This window comes from Mustela nivalis (assembly GCF_964662115.1).
Source record: "Mustela nivalis genome assembly, chromosome: 13".
NCBI classification, from domain to species: domain Eukaryota; kingdom Metazoa; phylum Chordata; class Mammalia; order Carnivora; family Mustelidae; genus Mustela; species Mustela nivalis.
In genome coordinates, this window is record NC_139032.1 from 63,178,810 (window position 1) to 63,205,307 (window position 26,498).

The 26,498-nt window shown below is 39.1% G+C and overlaps 2 protein-coding genes across 6 annotated transcripts in view; one reads left to right on the forward strand and one right to left on the reverse strand.

Moving 5' to 3' along the window:
- The window catches only part of ERP44 (endoplasmic reticulum protein 44), a 93,568-nt gene extending 88,729 nt beyond the window's left edge, over positions 1-4,839 (reverse strand). Inside the window, exon 1 of the mRNA XM_082696781.1 lies at positions 4,589-4,839. Coding sequence (XP_082552907.1) covers positions 4,589-4,645 — 57 coding nt within the window. The 5' untranslated portion in view covers positions 4,646-4,839. The remainder of the gene's footprint in view (positions 1-4,588) is intronic.
- A 15-nt stretch (positions 4,840-4,854) lies between these two features.
- The window catches only part of INVS (inversin), a 167,190-nt gene continuing 145,546 nt past the window's right edge, over positions 4,855-26,498 (forward strand). For 3 of the 5 annotated variants that reach the window (XM_082696768.1, XM_082696769.1, XM_082696767.1), the window contains exons 1-3: positions 4,940-5,204; positions 8,585-8,714; positions 23,453-23,619. Coding sequence is in view for 2 of the 5 variants with exons in the window: in XM_082696766.1 (XP_082552892.1) it covers positions 8,609-8,714; positions 23,453-23,619 (273 nt within the window). In the remaining 3 variants the exon portion in view is untranslated. Of the gene's footprint in view, positions 5,205-8,584; positions 8,715-23,452; positions 23,620-26,498 lie in introns of all 5 variants that reach the window. The other 2 variants (XM_082696766.1, XM_082696770.1) reach the window with 1 other exon arrangement.

Consider the following 26,498-nt stretch of genomic DNA (forward strand, 5'->3'; position numbering starts at 1 on the left):
TTCAGATTAGGTTGCAATGAAAGAAATGTAAATAAAAATCAGATGCCAATTTTGGTTTACTAAATTGGTAGAGATTACAAGAACAGTCACTGCTGATTAGAGTGTGAGGACTCCACATACTCATACATTGTTGGTAGGTATACACAGAAGTACAACTTTTCAGCAAGGCCATTTGGTACAATGTACCAGAAATCCTAAAGAATAGACATATCATGTGAACACCGAAATACAATTCTAGAAAAGTATCCTGAGGATGTATTTGGAGATTTGCAGTAAACATCTTTGCATGTATCTTTCGTACATTTTTTCTGTGAAAAATTGGAAATAACCAATAATCTAAATGTCTTAACAAAAGATGAAGTAAATTAAAGTGCATCTAAAGGCTGAGTTATTATAAAGCTATTAAAAATCACGGTGAGTATAGAAAAAATTTTTTAAAGATTTATTTTATTTTAGAGACAGAACGTGCACAAGGGAGCAAGGGGGAGGGGCAGAGAGAGAAGGAGAGAATCTTCAACAGATTCCCCAGCGAAATCAGACTGGGGAGGGGGAGGAGCAGGGATCAACCCCAGGACACTGAGATCATGACCTAAGCCAAAATCAAGAGCTGGCTGTTTAACCAACTGAGCCACTCAGGCACCCCTAGAAAATAGTTTTCAATAACTGCAGCAATCAGACATCTTCTCCAAGATTTTTATAAGTTTAACCCACCAGAAATATTACGCAATTCTGAGACGATAGTATATTCTCATGCTGCATCATAGAATCAACTAAAGAAATGAGTTAAGAACTCTAATGCAAACGGTCTTTACCCATAAAAAACTCTATCACATTCATATTAAAAAACAATCAAATCAAAATGCACTGAGATATCATTTCTCACCAATCACATTGACAAACACCCTATCTGTCCATATCATACCTTATTAACAAGGATATATGGAAATCCTGTTACAATGTTGGAAAATCACTAGCAAAAACATGTATGCACCAGATAATCTTTGCAGAACTATTTGCTACAGCAGAAGAAGGGAAACAAGTGGATCTGGTACATCTACCAAAGGAAGCAATAAGCAGTTTAAGAAGAAATAAGGAATATTTCTATCCTGATCTCTAGGATACACTTTTTTTAAAAGTTTTTATTTAAATTCTAGTTAGTTAACATACAGTGTAATATTACTTTCAGGCATACAACTTAGTGATTTAACACTTTCATACACTTTAAAGTTAAAAAAGAAAAAAAAAGTAAAGTATAATAAGCTACGGTTTATCAAAGGGGAGGGAGAAACATATACACACACATACAAGCAGACTGCTGAATCTTTTAAAAATAATTTTAAAGTTTCTTACATTAGGAGGGATAATACCATACAGAGAGGAACAGAAGCTAGATTCGTCCAAATAGTTTGCTTTATGGATTTAGTTTTAGAAGCAGTAAATTTTACATAATTATACACTAGAAGGTAAGTTTTTGAAAACTAAAAAATGAAAGCTAAATGAAACAAACTATACCAAACTATACACTGAGTTGTGGTTGAGACCACATAAATTTAATTACAAATTTATAGGAAACACAAGGAAGAGAGAAACATAAAACCATACACAGGGATACCATCAGCAATATCCAAATATGGAAAATTCTGAATGACAGAGGATCTAGTTCCTCAACAATAAATTAAAAAATGAGGGGGTCTGGGTGGCTCAGTCCGTTAAGCATCCCACTCCTGATTTCAAATCAGGTCATAATCTTAGGGTCCTGAGATTGGGCCCAGCATGGCTCAATGCTAGGCGTGAAGACTGCTTAAGATTCTCTCTTTCTCTCTCTCTAGCCCTTTCCCTTTCCTGCACCCTGCCAACCGCACCCCACTCTGCTTATCACTGCCTTCTCAAAAAAAAAAAAAAAAAAAAAAGCACACACAACTGGAAGCAATTTCCCAATCCAGGTATTTCATACACAGAGCTGTTAACAGAGAATCACTGCTGTCTCCAGCACTCGAATCATCCACAAAACATGAAGAACAAATATGAAAACTAAAGGACATTTAGTTTGCCTTATATATTCAAATATGAAATATATATGAAATCCCAAGAAAAAAGTTACCACATTGAGCTTGTGCATTTAGTTACCCATCCCAGAAAGGCTTTTTAAGCATTAGAGTGCTACAATCCAAAATGTTTCTGAGATCAGGAAAAAAAAAATTTTTTTTTACTAGGAAGTCTAAAGATTATATGCTTCAGCTATTATCTTATGAACACCACTAACTCTGAACACTCTGAACAGATTTAGTTCTTTAGGGCTGAGGTATAGTTTGCCTGGAAAAAAAAAAAAAAAGTACTGTAGTAAGAGAACATATGGCTTTTTAGTGCAGGCCATCTGAGGGAAAAATGATGACCTCAGCTAGGTGGGAACTTGGATATTCGATGACTGTATGTGGGAGGGAGTAACTTGAAGTCTGAGAGGGGAAGTTGGAGGGAGGAGGAAGAAAGTACATTGGGGAAGATAAAGGATATCTTTTTAAACAGGTGGGATGCTGATGAAGCAGGTTCCATCACTAGGACAGAATTACCAGTTAGATAGCTCAAGTAGTGATTAAACAGATGTTTTATAAATATTTGCTAACTAATCTAGGATAATTAAAACTGCTTTGGTAAACACTGTGTTCAAACTGAATCTAGCTTGACTTGTAATTCTGGTTTATTAAACCTTTTCTTGGGCTTTATTTTCAAGTCCATTAACTTTATAAGTATTCTCTAAAATGTCTTCTAAGTTTCTATTCCTCTATATTTACTTTAAATATACAAATTGTTAATTAGATTTTAGAATTATTGGGGGAAAATCTTTTTATATTTAAATAGATTTGTAGGTTTTCTATAAAAAGTATGAATTATTTCAAAATAAATACTTTCTCCTTCTTAAACTAAGTTTTGTAAGCAAACATACCATTCCAGGGAAGTACATCTGATGTAGTTTTCCTATTCAGTATTTCAACTTTTCTAATGTCTTGGGATTTTTGTCCTTTGTTTTTTTGGTTGATTTTATTTTTGTTTTTGGATTTTTTTGTAACCTAAAAGTAATTTCTAGCAGACAACTCACAAGTGAGAGCATTTTATCATTTTACAGATAGGGAAAAGATTAATATCTAGTATCTTTAAAGTAAGAGTAGTCTTTAATAACAATGAATTTTATTCCAGTACTTCTAAAAGGAAGAGAAGCACAGTGTATTAATGCAATTACCAAAAAGAGCTCTCTGCAGAATATTTTACTCTATAGAAAAGTCACTGCTGTACAAGAAATGGCAGTAAGACAATTCATCATTTAATATGACATGTGTATATCCAACTCTTAGTTCTCAAAAGTACTTTGACATCCCCTTTAGTTTTTCATAGTGCTTCTTCTCTGAGAAGACCCAAATACTGTATATGGCTTTTTAATAGGACTTGCAAATCAAAAGGAAAAAAATGGAGAGAGGGAAAGAAAGGTGGGGGAGGTGGTGAAGGGGGAGAGAGAAATTAAGAATTTCAAATACAAATATTAAAAGTGTAACGTGCTATGGTGGAATAAGCATCGCAAGTCAAGAAACGGGCCTCAAGTCCCTGAATTATGCTTTTTAAATTGTTAAAAAAAACAATAAGTGAGTTTGGCCTACTGTTCATCTTAAATTCGGTTTCCAAAACCTACCACAATTAAAGTATTTTCCAATATTGCATGATAACAGCTCGATTATAGGTACGTCATTTTGCCATATGGAGTCCGTCCTTCACTTTTTTCTCAATTTGACCTGCAGCCTGAATTACTTAGGCTGTACATTCGAGGTGTACTTTGGAGGAAGAGGGACTAGGTTCCTTTACAGGATGGGATGGAGCCAAGCAGGTGAGGAAGTTTAGGAATGAGTGCAAATATATGCAGAAAACCTGGTCATTCTTAAATCAGGAGCACTGGCAATTCTGCTTAAATTTCGGAGAGGGGGGATGTGTGACAAATCTGAGGTTGGCCTTGAGCTGAGGTTTTCAGAGAGGCACTGTCTCCACCCTTCAAACCTTTATTCCCCGGGTGGACTCCAAATCTGCCTCCAGTTCCGGGTTCCCAACCAATCGCATCAAGCCACAACAGAGCCCTCTGCCAACCCGGGCACCGTTTCAGAGCTCTGGCGTGAGATTCCCAGGACCCCAGCACCTGTCGGCCTTCCCAAAGGGAGGGGGTGGGAGGGAACAGTAGGTCTGTCTCCCGTCCTTTTCAATTCAAGCTCCCAGCAGGTCCAGGAGCCCTCGAGCCTGAAACAACCTCCGTTAGTCTGGGGGAAGGGAGAGCTCCTCGCCCGTGCCCCTCCCACGTATCCTTCTCCCAAGGCTAATTTCTCCAGTTTCCAGGACCCAACCTCCGACCGTGGTTTCTCAGGCCTCGGGTACCGCGGGCCTGGGAAGCGTACAGACGGATGCAGAGAGTGAAGGCAGCGAGGGAGGGTGCACTCCTCGCTACCGGAGGAAAAAATAGGAAGGCAAGGGTGGAGGCAGCTGTGTTCCCCCTTAGCGAGGGCGTGAGGCCGTCCGAGAGTCGGTCGAAGGGTCTGTCATTCCTTCACTCACTCACCAGGAGCAGCAGGGAGCATCTGAGGTCGGGTAAGGATAGGAAGACGGCAGGATTCATGGTAACGCCGGGGTTCGCGGCTGGGACTGGGCAGGGTTGGGTTGGGTTAGGAAAGGGCTGGGCTCCGGGAGCCGGCGGCAGCGGACGATCCTCCCGGCAGCGGCACCTCGTCCTCTGGACCCGGAGCTCCAGCGGCGAACACCCGGGACAACTTCCAGAGAGGCCTCGCACGCCCTCACTTCCGGGTCCTGCCCACCTCGAAGCATATTGGGAAATGTAGTCCTGAACGCCTCTCGCTGAGTACGTCATCGGGCATCCAGAACTTCTTTCCCATCAGGCTCTCGTCGCAGGTCCACCGACTCCTCCGCGCGCGGGGTCCTGTGGGATAGAAAGGGCGGAGGACGACGAACCTCTGTTTTTAGAGGATGGGAACTACAATTCCCAGAGGGAAGTGCGGTCGAGCGCCTCGGGCGGCCTTCGGAGGGGGTTCTTCTAGTTTCAGCACGCTGGGGTCTCTCCCAGACGGATGTAGTGTACAGTCCTGGCGGGAGGGGCGGCCCACTGCGGGGTCGTACCTCCTGGAGCCGCCCCCGGGACGTGAGTCCTGGAGGAGGCGAGGGTGAGTAGGAAGGGGCCTGGCTGGGGAAACTCCCGATCGATCTGCATCATTGCCTTGGTCCCTGACTGAGACTCCAGGCCCACCCGGCCTGGGCTCTGGCCTGATCCCTTCATTACTAGCCTCCTCGCCTGTTGCCTCGTCTTTCTGCGCTAATTACTGCATTATAAAGTCGGCCACCTCTCAGGGCCGCAGTTGAATGAGTCGATGACTTATCCCTAATTGTCTCTGGGTTTGTGTAGGGAGTTGATGTGGGATAATATGGGAAAGCACATTGTAAACTGAAAAGCTCAGTGCGACTGTGATTACTACTAATGCATGGATCGCTCCTACAGGATAATTACGGAATTCATTAGCCAAGCAATTGAGGATCTTAATCTGGCCCTAGTTAGCTCCCCAGCCTCATCTGCAAACACCGAGCCAGGTCCACGTGTCCCAGATATTAACCACACAATCAGTACTAAGTTCTTGGGAGGCATGCTGCTGAAAACAGTTCTGCTTTCTTGAGGTTCTCCGTACTCCTTGCCTGTACTCTAGCTTTCCTGCTGCCATGGAATGGATTTAGCCCTTTCTCTATCTAGAATGCCATCTCAAGTGTCACCATCTCTGAGAACTTAACCAAAAACCAACCCTTTAGTCCTGATCAGAAAGACTTTTCTTTCGCTTGTGACTGCTGCACCACTATTTTTGTACTGTTGTAATTATTAAAGCATTTATTACACTGGCTGGTTTTATGATTGGTTAATGGTATCTGTACATTTTATAGGACTTTATAATTGACTAAGCGATTTTACTATTCATCTCTAAAAATTATTTGCTAAAAAAAAGAAGCACCGTTTGTGTGTGTGTGTGTGTGTGTGTGTGTGTGTATAAATATATTTGGGATTTTTCTTGAGCTAGTAAATTTTCCCCAGGTGGCAAAATTAGATAGTGGTAGAACCAAGACTTTTAGTTAGGTCTCTCTCTTCTAGTCTTGTGTTCTTATCTCTAGGCCACTTCACTACCTCTCTGACAGAAAATACAGAAATGGAGAATTTTAAAAGAGCAGATGCTCAATGAGTATGACCTCTTTAGTCCAAGAAATTAAACTTTGATCCTGCTCGCCCTCTGGACTTAGCACTCAACCTATGACTTTTCACTGGACAAATATTGACTGATACCAGCTATGTACCTGTTACTGTGCTAAGTGCTAATAATTATGGGGTGAAATGTATATAACTGAGATCAAACTTTCATGTATTTTTCAAAGGGTATGAAGAGGTTTGGGGCGGGGGAGATTATGCCTAAAACTCTGATCACTTAGAATCTGAATTGGCATGTATTAGAGTTCAGAACAGCGCCTAGCACATAGCACTCAACTTACTGAATGAATCAATGTAGTCTATCTTTTTCATTGCTCATATTTTACAGAAAATCAGAGAGCTGAGGTAGCCTAAGGGCACTCTGCTTATTATTAACAGAATCAGGCCTAGAGCCCTCCTCCAATTCCTCCTTTCCTGTGTTTCTACCTCCACCCATTTTGCAGCTTCTTTCAAGTCACTTCAGCATAATCCTGCCTGTGACAGTGGTTTTTCTGACATGACAGAAGTGTCTCACAAAGCCCATATTTTCTGCCAGCATGTTAATTCAAATTGTCAGCAAAATAAAAACATGAAGAGCTGACCTTTACCAAAATTAAGAAAACACTTTGACTTTAAGGCAGAATTTGAACCAATAATCCTTGTCAATGACAACACAAGTACTAACTCATCACTGGTGATAAATTTCTCCTACAAAGCTCCCAGATCCTCTGAAATCAGAGATTGGAGTGACACTTTTTGGTGAAATCAGAAGAGGGCTTGTCTGTCCTTTTGGCAGCTGTTAACTAGCTGATTAGCAGCTGCTTTCTTTAGATATGCATGTATGCTCCAGTTTACCACGCTCCGCATGACTCCTTTTGTTTCTTACACTTTGTACCCTCCTGGTAGGTAAAGCCTGGTCCTTGCAGGCATTCAACTTTGATATGGTATCTTGCCTTTAGGAAGGAAGTTTAACATCATTGATGGAACTACCCCTTTTTCATTCCCATCAGGTGTTTGAAATCTTCATGCTGTGTTTCTGACAGCCTTGTGCTGGAGAGCTCACGGTTTCTATGCAACTAATGCATTTCTAGAAGGTTCTAGCAAACCATATCAGACTACCAGTCAGAACAAAATTTTCCCAATGAAATATGGTTGACCCTAATGATGTAGTTTTCCAAGCGAAATCCTAAAGTCAAGAGGCATAAGGAGAGACAAATAAAAATTCTTCCTTTCGTCAGGATGAGAGAAAAAAGTACTATTTATTTTTTTTAGAAGTATGCAAATTTTAGCACTTAAATCTAGTTGATTTTGACCTGACGATGTGGCTTGTTCATCATCTTTATTCCCAACATCAGTTCTGATGTTTAGTATTATGTGGCATCCAATCAGAAGTCACTGTGGCTTGGGCACCTGGGTGGCTTAGTCCCTTAAGCATTTGCCTTCAGCTCCAGGTCCTGGGATCTAGCCCTGTGTCAGTCTCCCTGCTCAGCAGGAAGTCTGCTTCTCCCTCTCCTTCTGTGATCTCTCTTGCTCTCGCTCTCTCTCCAATAAATAAATAAATACATATATTGAAAGAAAAAGTCTCTGTGGCTTTTGAGCCCTATGCCTAAGGTTAAATATTGAGCCTCCTTTTTTTTCCTCAAATAACCCCTGATACTGAGGTGCCTGGGTAGCTCTGTCATTGTGTGTCTGCCTTCGGCTTGGATCATGATCCTGGGGTCCTAGGATCAAGCCCCACATCAGGCTCCCTGCTCAGCGGGAAACCTGTTTCTCCATCTCCCACTCCCCTGCTGTGTTCCCTCTCTCACTATCTCTGTGTCAAATAAATAAATAGAATCTTTAAAAAACAAAAAAAGATAACCCCTGGCAAGAGTCTTAGGAGCCGCCAGCCCTCTCATTTTACAGATGAGCAACTTCTACAAAGGGTCATCTAATTTGCCACAGTATGGCAATTCTAGGTAGGACCAGAACCGCAGACTTTTCGAATCCTTGTCAAATCTCTCTCTCTTTTTTTTTTTTTTTTTTTTAAGATTTTATTTATTTGAGAGAGTGAGAGCAGAGCAGCGGGGAGCAGCAGAGGGAGAGGGAGAGGGAGAAGCAGACTCCCCACCACGCAGGGAGCCCGATATGTGGGGCTCCATCCCAGAACTCTTGAGATCATGACCTGAACTGAAGGCAGACACTTAACCGAATGAGCCACCCAGACAACCCCCTCATCAAATACTTCTATTCAGCCATATTTATAATATACCCACTTGGGACTGATGAAACAGCTTTCAGACATGTTTTCTGCATCTAGTCATGTTTAAATCATTGTTTCAGGGTGCTCCATTTGTTGAGAAGACTATGAACAGGTCAGAGAACTTGTTCCTTCCTGGCTCCTCATTAGCATCTCAAGTTCATGCTGCTGCTATTAATGGAGATAAGGGCACTCTCCACAGGCTCATCATAGGTGAGTTGTCCCCATGAATACAGAAACGTTAAAAATAACTCTGTTCGAAGGGAGTATGTTAATCTTAGTTTTAACTGCACTGTACTCACACATTTTAATGGCAATGTATCATTATTTATATTTCATTCCAGAAGTTGAACAGGAAAGTAATTAAGTCCTGAAACTTAAGAATATGGATTAGGATTAGGTGAAAGGTACTTGAGAAATATTTGTGTGCTTGACACTGAATCTGGCTATGTACTCCAAGGTGCTAAGAGAATTAATTCATCTTTATAGTAACAGAAATCTAGAATGAGATAGTGGATAGTGATCTTTGACATTCGGTATATACCCAAAGTACTAAAGCTTACAAATAACTTAAATTGTAATGATTTAAAATTGACTCAGTGTTCTCCCTATCATTAATTCAAATTGATTCAACATTCTCCCTATCATATATAAACAGAGAGAGAGGCTCAGTATTAAAGTTCTAGAGGGAGAGAACCAACTGAGTAGGAGAGAGAGTATTCAAGGACAAAAGTGGGTAAGAATTTTTTAGATGTAGAAAACCACATTTCCACCTATGCAGAAGTCATTAGTCTTTATTTCAAGAAAAGAAATAAAAATGTATATTGTTTTTAATCTTTTTACACACCAGTGTCTACTGACATGATTGACAACTTGGGGCTTTAAAATAAAGTCCATACTACTTAAATTTCCATACTGGTTCCATCAGAATTCATTTTTGTCCTACATCCTCAGTTTCTCCAAAATCTCCTATCCATGCACCCTAACCTCTGGCTAGGCTTTCCGTTCCCCCAAATGTCATGAATTTTGTCTTACTTTTCTCTATATACTGTCTCCTCTCCTCTTTTCTATCTCCCACTTCCTTATCCTCTTCTCTGCTATACTCCTACTTATCTTTATTTTTTTTTAAAGGATTTTATTTATTTATTTGACAGACAGAGGTCACAAGTAGGCGGAGAGAGAATAAGGGAAGCAGGCTCCCTGAGGAGCAGAGAGCCAGATGCGGAACTCGATCCCAGGACCTTGGAATCATGACCTGAGCCGAAGGCAGAAGCCCAACCCACTGAGCCACCCAGGCACCCCTCCTACTTATCTCTAAAGACAAAATTCTTTTACTACATACTCTGTGAAGGTTTCTCTTCTCTATCAGAAACATTATCTCCTGATACCTCAGCTTCAAATTAGCTACCTGCATTCACAGTTACTCCTTGGAACGGGGATATCTTCAGTAATCTCTGAGTCAGTCATTCAAACATTCCACCATTCAATTGAAACTCTCTTGCTTCCAGTTCACCTACAGATGAGAACAATAGTTTTTCTTTTTTTTTTTTAAGATTTTATTTATTTATTTGACGGAGAGAGACACAGCGAGAGAGGGAACACAACACGGGGAGTGGGAGAGGGAGAAGCAGGCTTCCCACCAAGCAGGGAGCCCAATATTGGCCTCAATCCCAGGACTCTGGGATCTTGACCTGAGCTGCTGAAGGCAGATGCTTAACGACAGAGCCACCCAGGCACCCAAGGGAACAATAGTTTTTCAAGAGGCACCTGGGTGGCTCAGTCGGTTAAGTGTCTGCCTTCAGCTCAGGTCATGATCTCGGAGTCCTGGGATGGAGCCCCATGTGGGCTCCCTGCTCAGCTGGGAGCCTGCTTCCCCCTCGCCTCCCCACTTGTGCTCTCTCACTATCTCCATCGCTGTCCCCACCTCTCTCAAATAAATACATAAAATCTTTAAAAAAAAATTTTTTTTCAAGTCACGGAGACTAGCAATCCATTATCTTCTGCAGTTTTGAATACGCATCTCCTTCTGTCTTTACTTGCCCCGCCATTCAGCCCTGATTCCGTGATCGACTACTAAAATTTTTACCTTAGAAAAATCAACTTTTCTCCTCACCGGTGGAACTTGGCTGCTGCAGTCGGAACCGTGGACAGACCTAATCCATAAACCTCTACCAACCCCTGAACAATTCCACTGGTCGCAGAGACCATAATGTGGTTACCTGCTTCAGGGAGGCAGTCCGCACTGGCCCTTCATCCCACCGCATTCTCCATAAAGAGGATTTCATACCTTCTCATTCTGCCGAAACCTCTGACCGCCAGTCCTCCCTCCTTCCATCCTCACCTAATGTTTTATGTTCCCCACAGAAAATGAAGACTTTAGGTAGCAACTCCCTCACCTTTCAGCATAATATCTGCAAATCAGACTACATCTGCGCTCGTCTTCTCTGTTTCTGCCAAAACAGAGCAAATACCCATTTTCTGCCAAAGGTACTCCAACATGCTCTCTCTTCCATTATTCCATCCTTTCCTACCTTTCCAGGAACTTGCTACCATTTTTTTTTAAGACTTGTGGTTATTACCCCTTTGACCTTTTCTTCTATTTCATATATTTTTTTAAGATTTATTTATTTATTTATCAGAGAGAGAGAGAGAGCAAGCACAGGCAGACAGAATGGCAGGCAGAGGCAGAGGGAGAAGCAGGCTCCCCGCTGAGCAAGGAGCCCAAGGACGCTGGGATCATGACCTGAGCCGAAGGCAGGTGCTTAACCAACTGAGCCACCCAGGCGTCCCTCTATTTCATATTCTTCCCATCAATATTTAAACATGCTCTGTTGTCTCTATCATTTAAAAAATCCCTTCCCTATTCCTTCATCCCCCTCTGGGTATTTTCATATGTCTCCACGTCCCATCATAATTGTATCAGTCACAGGCTGAACTGCTCTGGCAGTGACTTAAGAAAGGGAGAAAAATAGGGCCACCTGGGTGGCTCAGTTGGTTAAGCACCTGCCTTTAGCTCAGGTCATGATCCCAGAGTCCTGCTCAGTGGGGAGCCTGTTTCTCCCTCTAAAATAAATAAATAAATCTTTTTAAAAAATGATTTGAGGGCCGGGATTAATTGTGAATCGAGTTGAATTGAATTAAATTAAGTTAAATTAAATTGACTTGAGGGGCAGGTTTGTGCTAAATTCCATTGGAAATTTTTTTTTAAGTCAGACTACCTCAAGGAAGAACATCTTATAAAATGAACTGTTTATGGTTTTAATGAAAAATAACCTTCAAAGGAAATAAAACATAAATAAAAAGTGGTTGTACAGGTTCAGTCATGCAAATTAACAAATGTGTTACATAACAAAACTTGAAATCTTCCTATAATTTTAAATCCCCCCAAAAAAGATTTTTTTAAGGAAAAAAATCCTTCAAAACAAAGCAGAAAAAAATTATGTGAAACTCGTATAGAGCTGATAAATTTACTTTATAAATGTGTTCCCTCTGTGTTCTATCCCCTTGTCTCCTTACTGACTTTGAGCTGTAACCCTGCTCATCTTTTCAGAATTCTGCCATTATGTCGTCTGTGCGGAGACAGACATACCTGTGCTCTTGGCATTTCCCAGTATTTGTATATCCCTCCCAAAACAACAACCATGTCATCTTAAATCTCAGTGTATCTTACGTCTTCTTTTATGTAGTGCATCTTGATGATCTCTAAATATATGCTATTTCTCTTTCCTAGACTAGTAACGTAGTACTACAGGATGAATTGTTTTTTTCCTGAATCTTTGCTCACCAACTGCTCACTGAATTCATTCACTTTCACATTTTCTGTTTTCCCTTCTCTGTTTCCATGGAGAAGTATGTCAGTGATGTGTTCGACTCCATGGAAACAGATGAGCATCTCTTTCTACATACACAACTAATTAAATCGAACACTTTCTCTGCCACCCATTGTTCTGGAGGAGGACTGAAGAGGCTTTCCCTGAATGAGACATCATTTTAGTAGCAATTTTTAGTGTCTAACCTAATACAATGGATTAATGTTTTAACACAATATTACATCCTCGATTCAGATACCTTAAGGCTCAGTCCTGGGCTGTAAAAGCATAAACATACATAATAAATTCCTCATATACCATGGCTATCATTTGTAAATATGTAGTTTTTTCTCTTAACTCAAATAATTTTAATACCAGCAATATAGTTGATAATAGAATTTAGTAGATTCATTTTATTACTATACAATGTAGTATCATAGAAAGAATATGGGTTTTAGAGTCAGATAAACCCAAATTTTGAGTTTTTGTTTTGTCACTTATTAGCAGTATTCTCCCAGATAAGCCACTTAATCTTTCTGAGTCTCAATTCCTTATCTGAAAACTATGGACTATAATACTTTGCTTATGTGAGAGTTCATCAGGACAATGACCGTAAAACGTCAAGGGTGACTATAGTTAATAATACTGTATTGTTTATTTGAAAGTTTCTATGAGAGTAGATCTTAAAAGTTCTCATCACAAGAAAAAAATTGTAACAGTGTGGTGACAGATGTTAACTAGATTTACTGTGGTGATCTTTTCACTATGTATACAATTATCAAATTATTATGTTATACACCTGCAACTAATATAGTGATATATGCCAAGAATATCGGAAAAAAAAATTTAGCATCACACCTGACACATAGTAGACAATATATATAGGACCTTAGCTTTGCCCAGTGGCAGTATTGTAGCCAATGAGGTTTATCCGAGGCGCAATTATTGCTAATTAAAGAGGACCTTATTACTGTTATTGTCAGGTTGGACTTATAGTGAAATGATCGAGTCTTACATAGTTTCAGAAATATCTTAAAATGGAAAATCACTAAATGCAATGGAGAATAATACTGTTTGCTTTGTGAAGACTAAACAGAATAATTTGAAGATATGCATAGTGTGTAATGATTGGTCCTGTCATCACTGCCTGTAGTGTTTGGGTTGTTTGCAGTGGTAAAGTGACAAGGCAGCACCATGCTGATTCTCCTACAACTTTTGATGCCCTATCAATGTCCTAAACAAGTGCAAATCTCTAAGTTGTCTTCTCTCTTTGTTTATGACATCTCCCCACACAGTAGTTAGGTCGGGCGAGGGCCTCATAAGTGGTAGAGTAGTGACATTATTCCAAGTTAGGTCTTCCTTTACCTCAACAATGACCTTAAGTGCTAGGGTCACTCAATGTTTTATAAATGCTTATAGACATATATAGTTGGTTTTTTTAAAAGATTTTATTTATTCATTTGACAGAGATCAAAAGTAGGCAGAGAGGTAGGCGGAGAGAGAGAGAGGAAGGGAAGCAGGCTTCCTACTGAGCAGAGAGCCAGACACGAGGCTCAACCCCAGGACCCTGAGATCATGACCTGAGCTGTAGGCAGAGGCTTTAACCCACTGAGCCACCCAGGCGTACCCATATGTAGTTATTTTTAAAATTTTTTACTTGCTTATTTATTTGAAAGAGAGAGGGACTGCGAGTGCACAGACATACACCAGTGCCTGAGCCAGGGGAGGGGCAGAGGGGGAGGGAAAGGGAGCAGCAGATTCTGCACTGAGCGTGGAGCCCAACACAGGCTCGATCTCACCACCCTGACATCATGACCTGAGCTGATATCAAGAGACGGACGCTCAACTGACTGAGCCACCCAGGCACCTCTATACATATATGTTTATGGACTCACATGTTTATATACCCATACTAATAAAAATAATGAAATTAGCCAGCATTTCATAAAGTTATGTTATATGTGCCAGGCCCTGTGTTGGTACTTTGTAACTCATTAACTCATTAACCAGAAAAATACTACAAAGAGTTTTGGGTCCTCTTGTTACCCTCATTTTGAAAATAGATGAGGAAACTGAAGTATGGAGAGATTCAGTAACATGTCTAATAAGTAACAGAGCTCAGACTGAAGCTTGGAAGTCTGATTCCAAAGCTCATTGGAACTGTGGATCCTCCAAGCAGGGAAGGTATTTCTGTATGCACATGCACATTCATATATATGAACACAGAGAGAATAAGAAACACAAGAGAGGAAGAACTGATTAGGTCTGAACCTTGACTGGTGAACTTAATGGTTATCTAGGCTGGACCAATCTTTCTTTCTTTCTTTCTTTTTTTAAGATTTTATTTATTTGCCAGAGAGAGAGTAGGAGAGAGGGAGAGTACAGGCAAGGGGAGCAACAGGGAGAGGGAGAAGCAGGCTCCCCACTGATTAAGGAGCCAATGTGGGACTCGATCCCAGGACTCTAGGTTATGACCTGAGCTGAAGGCAGATGCTTAAGTGACATTAAGCCACCCAGGCGTCCCTAGGCTGGATTTTTCTAAATGATTTTTTGCGCTACAGGTCTTTTTGGTAATCTGATCAAGTTTACGGACACCTTCTTAAAAATATATTTTAAGAGCTTTAAATATGATATATAGGAATCCAAAGAAAAGCAGCTATATTGAAATACACATGTTAAACTATTCTAAAATTATAATATAGCAATATGCCTACAATCATATTTTATTAATATATTAAATAGCAAGGTCTAATGGAAGATCTAATAGCTATGATAATTTCAAAATATCAGTGATTACAGGGGCATCTGGGTGGCTCAGTCCATTAAGCACCAGCTCTTGATTTGAGCTCATGTCATGATCTCAAGGTCTTGGGATCAAGCCTTGAGTTGGGCTCCATGCCCAGCTGGGGAGTCTGCTTGTGGATTCTCTTTCTCCTCCCCCCCGAGTCCCTCTCCCTGCTCATACCCTCTCTTTCTCTAAAATAAATAAATCTTAAAAAAAAAAAAAAAGAGGCAACGAGTATAAATGCTATTTTAAGATGCCAACAACAATTATAATGAGATAAAATGAATGTAAAAATATTTTGTAAAATCTCAAGTCGTCTCAAAATATAATATGTCCCTTGTTATTATTATAATTCTCATTTTATATGTCAGGACACTGAGACTCAGAAGTTAAGAAATTCAGTGGCAATAATTGCACCGCTGAGGCTCAAACCAGCTTATTTGGTTTTGAACCCTATGCTCTTCCCATGTTGCCCTTATAAACATAGGCAAATCCTTTTTATTTATTGTTTTTTTAAGATTTATTTATTTATTTATTTATTTATTTATTTGACAGGCAGAGGTTACAAGTAGTCAGAGAGGCAGGCACAGAGAGAGAGGAGGAAGCAGGCTCCCTGATGAGCAGAGAGCCCAATGTGGGGCTCCATCCCAGGACCCTGGCATCATGACCTGAGCCGAAGGCAGAGGCTTTAACCCACTGAGCCACCCAGGCGCCCCGGCAAATTCTTTTTAAATGACCACAAATGCCTTCCCAAGATTGTGACAGTGCAAAAGGTGTGACGTAAGAAGTGGGTGAGAGCAGACGAAATGCATCTCTGATGCCACACACAGGTTAACATTTGAGAGCCAGCAAAGAGGAGGTTAGTAAAGAAGCCTAGCCTGGCTCGTGGTGGACAGTGTGGCGCAGTAGCCCTGGTCATCACTAGAAGCGGCAGTCGTGTCTTCTAACCGCTAAGCCGGAGCTCTGGTTTCTGCACACACCATCCCATTAGCCAAATGGAATGGTTATTCCTTCTGCTTCAGCCAGCCTTAAAGTAATTGCTCGCAGTGGGGCGGTGGCTTTCCCATCATGGCTCCAGCTCGGCTGCGGGAGCTGCGTCTAGGCCGAGCACCTGCGGAACGCCAGCCCCCGTTCAGCGAGCACCAACTGGTCACGGATTAGAGGTTGACCCCACAGTTGCCGGAATAATTAAAACCACACAGCACACGAGCCAGCTGCTTTCTGTATTAGCTGCTTCTGACAGGAATTCCAATTCAAGTGCACTGCCGTCCAGTGAGCATTAGTTCACGTCCCAAGCCCTACCACATTTGTACAGCGTGTTGCAGTTACCAAAAGCGTCCAAACAGGAAATCGTTTCGCTTGAATGTAAAACTCAGCTGTTATACAGACCGGAATGCATCAGCTAAATGTTATAATTGAGGGAACTGAGGAAGGGGGTAGGGTAGGTGGGTAAATGCACAGGCCTCTCTCAGTTACTCTCTTTTTTAGCCAAGAAGCTCAGAACCTGCCAGGACTCTCATGACTCAGAAACTAGCCATAAAGCCACCATCCCCCTAAAGCAACTCAAAACAGGACCTAAAGGAGGCCGAATGCTGCTTTCCTCATGGTAGATAGGGAAGGACTTGCTTTCAGGTTCCTCAAATACACGAATTCTGCCAGATAGGCAAGCCTAACACCTTGGATGGTGATAACATAACCCGATGAAATCTTCTGTGTTGGGAATTGTAACACTAGTCACCCCAAAACAAGCGTTTTTGATTGCAGAGAAGGCTGGACGTTTCCCTGTACCTTACAGAAGACCGGGGAAAAGCATAGCAATGGTCCTAAGTTCTGTATCCTAGGAGGCCCAGTTACTGTTAACCCCATAGTGCTGCCTTCACTTTGGTCCTAAGAAGCCTGATCAGTTAAGGGTTATCCTGGGATGTGGTGATGGACTCCATTTCTCAACATTTGTTCTTGTGACCACAGTTCCTAAATCTTCTCCCTCACTGAAGTTTTCAATGAGAATTTAAATATGAATCACCATCATCTTGCTAATCCTAGGTCCTACTGTCTTTGCTCTGCACTGGCAGACAGTGTCCGTAGAGAGTGCGTGTTCTTTGTGAAAAAAAGCTAGAGGCTGCCCTGGTTACAGCATATGCTCTACAAGTATCATTCTGACTCCAGAAGGGCTCACATGATGAAAGGAACATGCTCTACCTGTAAAGATGTTTTAGTTTTGTTAGGGAGTTTGGGCTTAAATGAGTCCTTATGTACAAACGCAGTGATAGACTCACTGGAGTCTTCTGGATGGGACATTAGAGGCCCTTGTGGAGGGGATGGTAGCTAGTCCTGTTCTACTGCTCAGAAGACTTGTGCACGGGGACTTCTGTTATCAGATATGTTGAATCAAATGCAGAACTTGCCTCCATCTTCAAAACCAAGACTCTAAAAAGGAACACCTGCCTCCTCCAGGAGTTACACACCAATTGTAAGGCTCTTTCAGATTTCAAGAACAATGACCTTTCTTGATCTGTTACCAGAATATGGGGCAACCTGGATCAGCAAAGCAAGTTATCTAAGAAACTATAAAGTACTTCTGGGTCCTATTATGTCTAATATTTAAATATATATTATGTAATATTACATATATAAATATATATATTGAAATATTTAAAGCTAATACAATGGCTTAATTTTAGGCATAAAACAACCCAGACAGAAGTGCAACACCTTCTTTTTCTTCCCCTAGCATATTTGTATTTCTCTTTAAAAATACTTTATATTTCCCTTTAAAAATATTTAAAAATATTTCCCTTTAAAAATACTTCATTTGATCAGTTTTCCGCCTGCATTAGCAGAGTTTATGTCAAAATACTTTAAAAGTAACTGGCATCCTCATTTTCATCTTGTATCTTACCCTCAACTTATATATGAATTCCTGATTATTGTCCATCATGAAAGTAGCAAAATTTTTTCACTTGAAGTGCAAGTGAAAAGTGCAAGCCAGGAGGTATCTTTTGTTGTTTTTAAGTAAACCTTATTGAAGTATAATGCCATAAATACAGTAAACTTAATCCTCGGCAGTATACAATTACTTAATTTTAACAAATATGGAGTCATGTAATCACCACTATCAAGATAGAGGCAAGTTCCACCACAACCCAAAATGCTTCTGTGTCCCTTTATAATCTGTCCCTCCCCACATCCCAGTCACTGTTAATCACTGGTCTGTTTTCTCTCCCTATAGTTTTACCTTTTCCAGAATATGCTGTAAATGAATACCATATGTATCCTTTGAAACAGAGTTCTTTCACTTAGCATAAATGTATTCCTTGTTCAGTAGATCAGTAGTTTATTCCTTTTTATTACTGAGCAGTGTTCTACTGTATGGATGACTACAGTTCTTTTGTCATTCTCCACTAGGACAACGGGGTTGTTTCCGGTTTTTAGCAATTATGAATGAGGCTTCCATAAACATCCAAATACAAGTTTCTATGTGAATATAAGCTTTCATGCTTTTGTTTCTTCTGATTAAACACCTAGGAAAGAGATTATTGGGCTATGTAGTATGTTTATCTTTGACTTAATCAGAAACAGAGTTTTCTGTAGTGGCTGTGCCATTTTGTTTTGCTTTTGGTTTTTTGGTTTTTTTTTTTTTTTTAAGATTTATTTATTTATTTGACACAGAGAGAGAGAGAGAGAAAGAGATATCACAAGCAGGCGAAGAGGCAGGCAGAGGGGGCGAGGGAAGCAGGCCCCTGCTGAGCAGAAAGCCTGATGCGGAGCTCGATTCCAGGACCCTGAAATAGAGCTGAAGTCAGAGGCCCAACCCACCGAGCCACCCAGGCGCCCCACCTGTGCCGTTTTGAATTACTCTCAGTGATATCTGACAGTTTTAGGTGTTCTATATCCTCACCAGCATTTCCTGTTGTCAGGTTTGTTTTCAGTTTTGGTTTTGTTTTAGCCATTCCGATAGACATGTAATTTTATCATATTGCAGTTTGAATTTGTATTTCCCTCTGTATTAATGATGTTGGGCATCTTTTCATAAGCTTATTCGGGGAAATGTTTATTCAACACTTTTACCCATCTTTAAATTTCATTATCTGTCTTTTTATTATTCAGTAGTAAGAATTTTTTTTGGCAATGTTGAGTTTTATAAGTTCTTTATGTATTTTGGATACTAATCCTTTATCAGATATGTCATTTGCAAATAGTTCTCCCAGTCTGTTAGTTTGCCTGTTAGTTTTGTGGATTTATTCTAGGTAAGAGACCTTACCAGATATGTGTATTACAAATATTTCTCCCAATTTGTAGCAATCTTTTTTATTTTCTTAACAGTTCTTACAAACAGTATTTTTAATGTGGTGCAATCCAATTTATTAATTTTTTAAAATGGATTTTTCTTTGGTATCATGTCTAAGAAATCTTTGTCTAACCCAAGGACACAGAGGTTATCACTTTGGTTTGCTTCTTAAAGTTTTATAAAGTTATAGAGGTGTTACATTTAAGATTATGATTGATTTTGAGATAATTTTTGTACATGGTGAAAAGTATAGGTTGAGAGTTTCTGATTTGTTCATTTTTTGCTTTTGGATATGAGTTCCAGTTTATTCCATGCCGTTTGCTTAAAACTATCCATTGATTTGGCTTTGCACCTTTGTCAAAAGTCAATTGATCGTAACCTTTTATAGGTCTATTTCAGTGCTCTCAATTCTATCCTATTCATGTGTGTGTGTGTGTGTGTGTGTGTGTGTGTGTATCTCTTTCTCTCTCTCTCTTTTGCTGTTTAACTTAAATTTGAACTTATGGGGATAAAATTGTTTATGATATTCCCATGTTTTCCATTTAATAACTTCAGGCTCCATAGTGTTTTCTCTGCTTTCATTTCTGATATTGGAAATTTCTGTCTGGTCTGTTTTTAATGATCACTCTGATCAGAGATTTATCAATTTCATTGATATTTTCTAAGAACCAACTTTTAGCCACATTGATTTTTCTGTAGTGTTTTTCTAGTTTTAATTTCATTGATCTCTGCTCTTATCTTTATTATGTACTTCCTCTGCTTGTTTTGGATTAAATTTGGTCTTCTTTTTTTAGTGTCATAAGGTAGAAGTATAGACCATTGATTTGAACTATTGTTCTACTGTAATACAAGTACTCAATGCTATATATTTCCTTCCAAGCCCCTTCATGTATAGAGTAGGAACTTTACATCACTAGTATTATTTTCATTCATTTAATTATGTTTTTTAATTTCCCTTGAGATTTTCTCTATAACTCATGGATTATCTGTGTGATGTTTAAATCCTACATATTCAGTGATTTCCCATTATCTTTCTGTTACCAACTTCTAGTTTAATTACGTTATTGTCAGAGAATATACTTTGTTTAACTTCACTTCTTTAAATCTGTTAATGTTTATTTTATGACCACTATATGGTCTATTTTGGTAAATGGTCCCATCAGTACTTTAAAAGATTATATATCTGGCTGTTGTTGAGTGACACAATCAATAAATATCTGTTATATCCTGCTGCTTTATAGTGGTATTCCGTTCTTTTCTATGCTTGCTGCTTTTCATTTTAGCAGTTCAAGCAATTTTTGAGAGAGGGGTATTGAAGTTACCAATTATAATTGTAAATTTTTCAAATGTTTCATCCAATTCTATCAGGTTTTGCTACATGTTTTTTGAAGCTCCATGATTTAGTACATACACATTTAGGATTGTTAAGTATTCTTGGTGAATTGATGCCTTTATCATTATATAATGCTTCTGTTTGTTCCTGGTAATTATCTTTGCTCTAAAGTCTATTTTATAAGATACTAATATCTGATGTTAATCAGCTTTCTTTTAATTCATGTTTACATAGCATATCTGTGCTCATTCTTTTATTTTTAAGCTCTCTTTTTTATTGGTGTGTTTTTTTAATCATTTACCTATAATGGAATTATTAATGTTAAGATTTAAGATTTCCAGCTTACTATGCATTTACTGTTCCCTGTTTTTCATTCCTGTTTTTTTCTTCCCTGTCTTCCCCTGAATTTCTCGAATTTTTTAGTATTTTAATTTAAATTTTTAAAAATTATTTTAAATTATATATAAATTTTAAATTATATATAATGGGGCTATTTGTAACAGCTTTATTGAGGTTGACCATACATCCATACCACACAGTTCACCAATTTGAAATACAATTCAATGGGTTTCCTATATTCAGAGTTGTAGAAACATCACCACAATTAATTTTAGAACAATTACCCACCCCCTTTAGGAAGAAACCCTATCCCCTTTAGCTACAACCCCTTTAATACCCCCCCTTCTCCCCAGTCCTAAGCACTGGATATAGAATTCTTGGTTAACAGCTCATCCCCACCCTTATCCCCAACATGTGAAAAATGCCGTGTCATTACCTTATCGACCCCATAGTTTCTCATGAGAAATACACTGTTATTTGAATTGTTTTTCCCCTGTAGATAATATGTTGTTTCTTTCTGGCTGCTGTCATGATTTTTTTCTTCTTTAGTTTCCAGGAATTTGATTATGATTGACATAGAGGTTTCTAGGGGTTTATTCTGTTTGAGTTTTGCTCAGCTTTTTAAATCTGCAGGTGTGTGTCTTTCACCAGATTTGCACCATTTCCAGCCATTATTCCCTCAAATGTGTTTTTAGCCCTTCATTCTTTTTCCTCTCTTTCTGGAATTCTGATGGCATGAATGGTAGGTATTTTGTTACTGTCCCACAGAGCCCTGAGATTCTGTGGATTCTTTTTGCTTCTGTGTTTTTTATCAGTTGTTCAGATTGGATAGATAATATTTATTGGTCTGTCATCAAGTTCAGTGGTTCTTTCCTCTGTCATCTCCATTCAATGAGGTTTTTATTTTAGTTATTTTCTTTGCTAACTTATTTATTAAATGTTTATTATTCTGAAATTTTCATTTAGTTCATCTTTATATTCTGCCTTTCTTTGCTGCAACTTTGTATTTTCCATTTGTTTCAAAAGTGTTCATAATTGCTTCTTGGAACATTTTTATTATAGTTGCTTTAAGATCCTTGTCAGTTAATTATATCTGTATCATCACAGTATTGGTATCTGTTGATTGTCTTTTTTTGTTTAAGTTAATGTTTTTCTTGTTCTTTGTCTAATAATTTTGGATTATATCTTGGACATTTTGTATATTATGTTATGAGACTCAGGATCCTATTTAAATCTTCTATTTAATAGACTAAAGATCTGTTTAGGTTTAGAATGAACTTTCTGTTCCAGTTTTGTGGACTGTGGTTCTAATGTCAAGTTAGTTTTCACAGCTCTTGTAGGGCTTTTCGGTCTGCCCTACCTAGGTATTACCTAAGCTGATTTAAAATCTGGGTAATATTCACCCATAGTTCAATTCTCAAAACTCTTGCACTTTGATTCTGGTTAATTTCACACATGGAATGTTCAGAGTAGTTTGACTTCTTGCACCAATTTAAAGAGTTGCTTTCGCCAGCCTCCTTCTCTCCATAATCCTCCCTGCTACTCTAGTCGGGAAGGAGTAAGATACTATTTCATTGCTCTCCTTTGCTTAATCCAGGACATGATGGTTTATAGGGCTCCTCTCCACAGTCTCTGTGGTGCCCAGTTGGGGGGAAAAGAGGTACAGTTTCTTTCATTGTATGTGCTTTGAGTAGAGCCAGGGGTAAGTGCTCCAAGGGCTACCCCCTTCCCAATCATTTGACTGGAGAGAGCAGGCTCCCTGGGGAATTTTGTATCTGCTCTTTTGTGTTTCCGGTTGTGGGCTACTCTAGCCCCTGGGTTGCAAAAAAAAAAAAAAAGGACAGACAGACAGGAAACTCACCATCAGATTGTTCTGAGTCCCTAGACAGTTTGTCTTCTTTTCTCCACCTTTCATTTACTTTGCCTGGGGTTTTTAGTTATAATTAGCAGGAGAATCAGGGTAGTATACATTGCTCCATATTGTCAAAAATGGGAAGCCAATCATGATTCAGTTTTGTATCTCTCATAAAAACATACCGCAATGCTTAGCATTTAGTCTCTGAAAGAGAGGAGTGAGTGAAGAAAACAATTAGGTCCATATCTCACAATATTAAATCAGCATAACATATAGTGGTTAAGAATATGGCCTTTAGAATCAATTACCAGTTTGAATTTTAACTCCACCTACTTTCAGTGTAATATAAGCAGGTTACTTAACTTCTCTGAGTCTCAGTTTCCTATAATATGGGGATGGTAATATCTGTCTCATGGGGTAAGTGGCATATTTCATGCTTTTAGCACAGGGCTTGCTAATAAAGTTGGTAAATGTAACTCCTAGTCATGTTAGTATAACAACAGCAATTATCGGATATCACTATCTGTTTCTTGCACTCATAGGAAACTCTGCCCTTAAAGACAAAGAAGACCAATTTGGGAGGACACCGCTTATGTATTGTGTGTTGGCTGACAGACTGGATTGTGCAGATGCTCTCCTGAAAGCAGGAGCAGATGTTAATAAAACTGACCACAGCCGGAGAACAGCCCTCCATCTTGCAGCTCAAAAGGTGAGAAGTTAAATTACTTTGAAGTGTAAACCTTTTGTGATGTATTTAGAAGTTGATTAATGAACTATGCGATTGACAGATGATAAAGAAATCTTAAGTATGTGACTCTTAGTTTTATGTGCTTTCTCTAAAAACAGTCTAAACTGCAGAGAATAAAAATAGGTAATCATCAGTGGCTCCGTTCATTTATCCAACCAAGTTCTTTGAGCAATGGAATTCATTTTATGATCTAAGATTAATTCAGATTAATTCAAGGAAAAGGAATCAACCATATTAAAAATCAGTTTATGCATGGGGGAAAGCAAAGGCCAGAAAGAAAAACGCTAAGATACATTTTTTTTAAAGATTTTATTCATTTATTTGAGAGAAAGAGAGAGAGAGAAAGCATAGAGGGAGAGGGAGAGGGAGAAGCCGACTCCCCGCTGAGCACAGAGCTCAACTTTGGGCTTTATCTCAGGACCGTGGGATCATGACCCAAGCCAAAGGCAGACGCTTAACTGACTGAGCCACCCAGACACCCCAACACTAAGGTATTACTCGTGGTTGGGTTTTAATGTTGGTAACATTTGGTACTTTTTACTGTTTAAAAATTTTCCCCTGACAAATATTAATTACTTTTACAACAAAAACTTACTGTCTCTCTTAAAGTATGGGCATTAAGAAGCATAAAAGAAATTTATTTTCTAAATGTATTTCAACTTTTTAAAAGTCTAAAACTATATTGCCAGGAAAAAGGATTTCAGGTTTTTTAAAGCTATTGTTAAGAGCTGAAATTTTTAAAATAAATATATCAAAAAATTAAAATGGGAAGCTTCTATATTTATTGCAAGACTTATTTATCTGAAAATGATTTTTTCTTCCATAAAATTATGGTGTATAAAATATATTTCCAGTGCCTGATATTTTCCTTTTTATTATTTTAGACATATATTTTTGGCATAAAAAGCAATAAAAATTAGATCCAGCAGAGACTATTAGAGTTATTTCCCATTAAAAAATGTGAACCAGATATAGCTGATTAATTGAGGGGTTAGAAAAATACCTTTTTCATTAGTTGAATACATAAAAAGAGACTGACATTAAGATATCCTACTGAATATGCTAGTTACATGCTATGATCAGTTAGGTCTGTCAGGTTATTCCCAAAGTTATTGCTCTTGAATTTGCTTTTCATTATAGTAATTTTTTTTAAATCTCCCTCATTTTCAATTTCGGTTTTAACTACTGCGTAGGTATTTATAACCTTTCACCTAGGCTTGTCAGCTGTTAAAATTATTCAGTCAGGAAGGGTAACTTCATTTAACTTGTTATCATTAAAAAGTAAACATTTCAGATTAGAAATAGCCCCAGTATTATGGATTTGATACACTTTAGATTTTTCATTGTGGTTCATTTAGGTTTAAAACCCAACTTCAGAAATAGAGGTTGGAGGACCCTAACTTCACATCAGGTGGGTCATGTGAAAAAACTGGGGATTTGAGTTGATGAACCTCCAGTCATCTCTGTAGAGGTAGAAAGTGACCCAAAGGGGAGAGAAGGGGTCAGTTGTAAGTCTCTCCACAAGATGCGGTGCATTTGTTTTCTTCTGCTTTTTGTTTCTCCTTTATTTTTTTAAATTGTGATTTCCTACAGCATCAAAGAATAAATAGAACTCTGATTTACATATCACAATTTTCATAAGATGATTTCATAAATAACATGTTTCATGGTCTTTTGACTATCTGATAATTATACATTTCCTTCTTTCTCTGTGTTGTGGTTTGTTTTTGCATATTTGCCCAAAGTGGCAATCTATCTTTAGGCTATACTAGCACTAGCAGAATTTCCAGAACAAGGGTGGTCATAAACCTTTAGTACTCTACTCTGTCCAGATCAAAACTGGGTATTGCATTTCATTTTGTGTTTTATGCAAAAGCACTGTTATTTTCAAAATCAGAGATAGTATAGATCCAACAGGAGTAAGATTGTGAAGAGTCTAGAAGTAACTCTCAAAGAAGAGTTGGAGGTATGTCCCAGGTCTATAGCACACCCTGCCTCTGAGCAGACACAAACACAAATTCTCTTTAGAGAAAACATCTTCACCCTAAACTTCCAGGATCCCCCCATATTACATAGACCAAACAAGACCTCACAGTGAAAGATCCCCATCTATTTGAGGAAACAGTCTATCACAAATGAGAGTCAGCAGAAATAATAAACAAATTTGATTGTGGAGTCCCAGGATCAAGTCCTGCATCAGGCTCCCTGCTCCGCAGGGAGTCTGCTTCTCCCTCTGACCCTCCCCCTTCTCATGCTCTCTCTCTCTCTCATTCTCTCTCTCAAACAAATAAAATCTTAAAAAAAAAAAAAAAAACCACAATGTAAAATAATGATTGAATGGTTAAAGATAGAAAAGAAGAGGGGTGCCTGGGTGGCTCAGTTGGTTGAGGGTCTGACTCTTGATTTTGACTCAGGTCATGATCTCAGGGTTGTGGGATCAAGCCCAGCATCAGGCTCCACACCTGGCATGGAGTCCGCTTGGGATTCTCTCTCTCTCCCTCTAGTCCTCCCCCTCCTCTGGCACTTGCATGTGCGCTCTCTCGCTCTCTCTCTCTCGAAAGAAAGAAACAAACGAACAAAGAGAAAAAGAAAGAGGGAGGGAGGAAGGAAGAAAGAAAAAAGAGAGAAGAAAAGGAAAGGAAAAGGAAAAAGAAAAGAAAAATGAGCAATCAACAAGACTTTCATGACTAGGCATCAGTTCTGGCCATGACCACTTATTTTAGAATAACCACCTGCCAAAGAAATTTCTGAAGACTGAGTAAAATATGTATACATTATTTGAAGGCACTGAGAACAGTCAGCATAAGCTAGGTCTAAGAAATTCCAATCCTTCAGAGAAG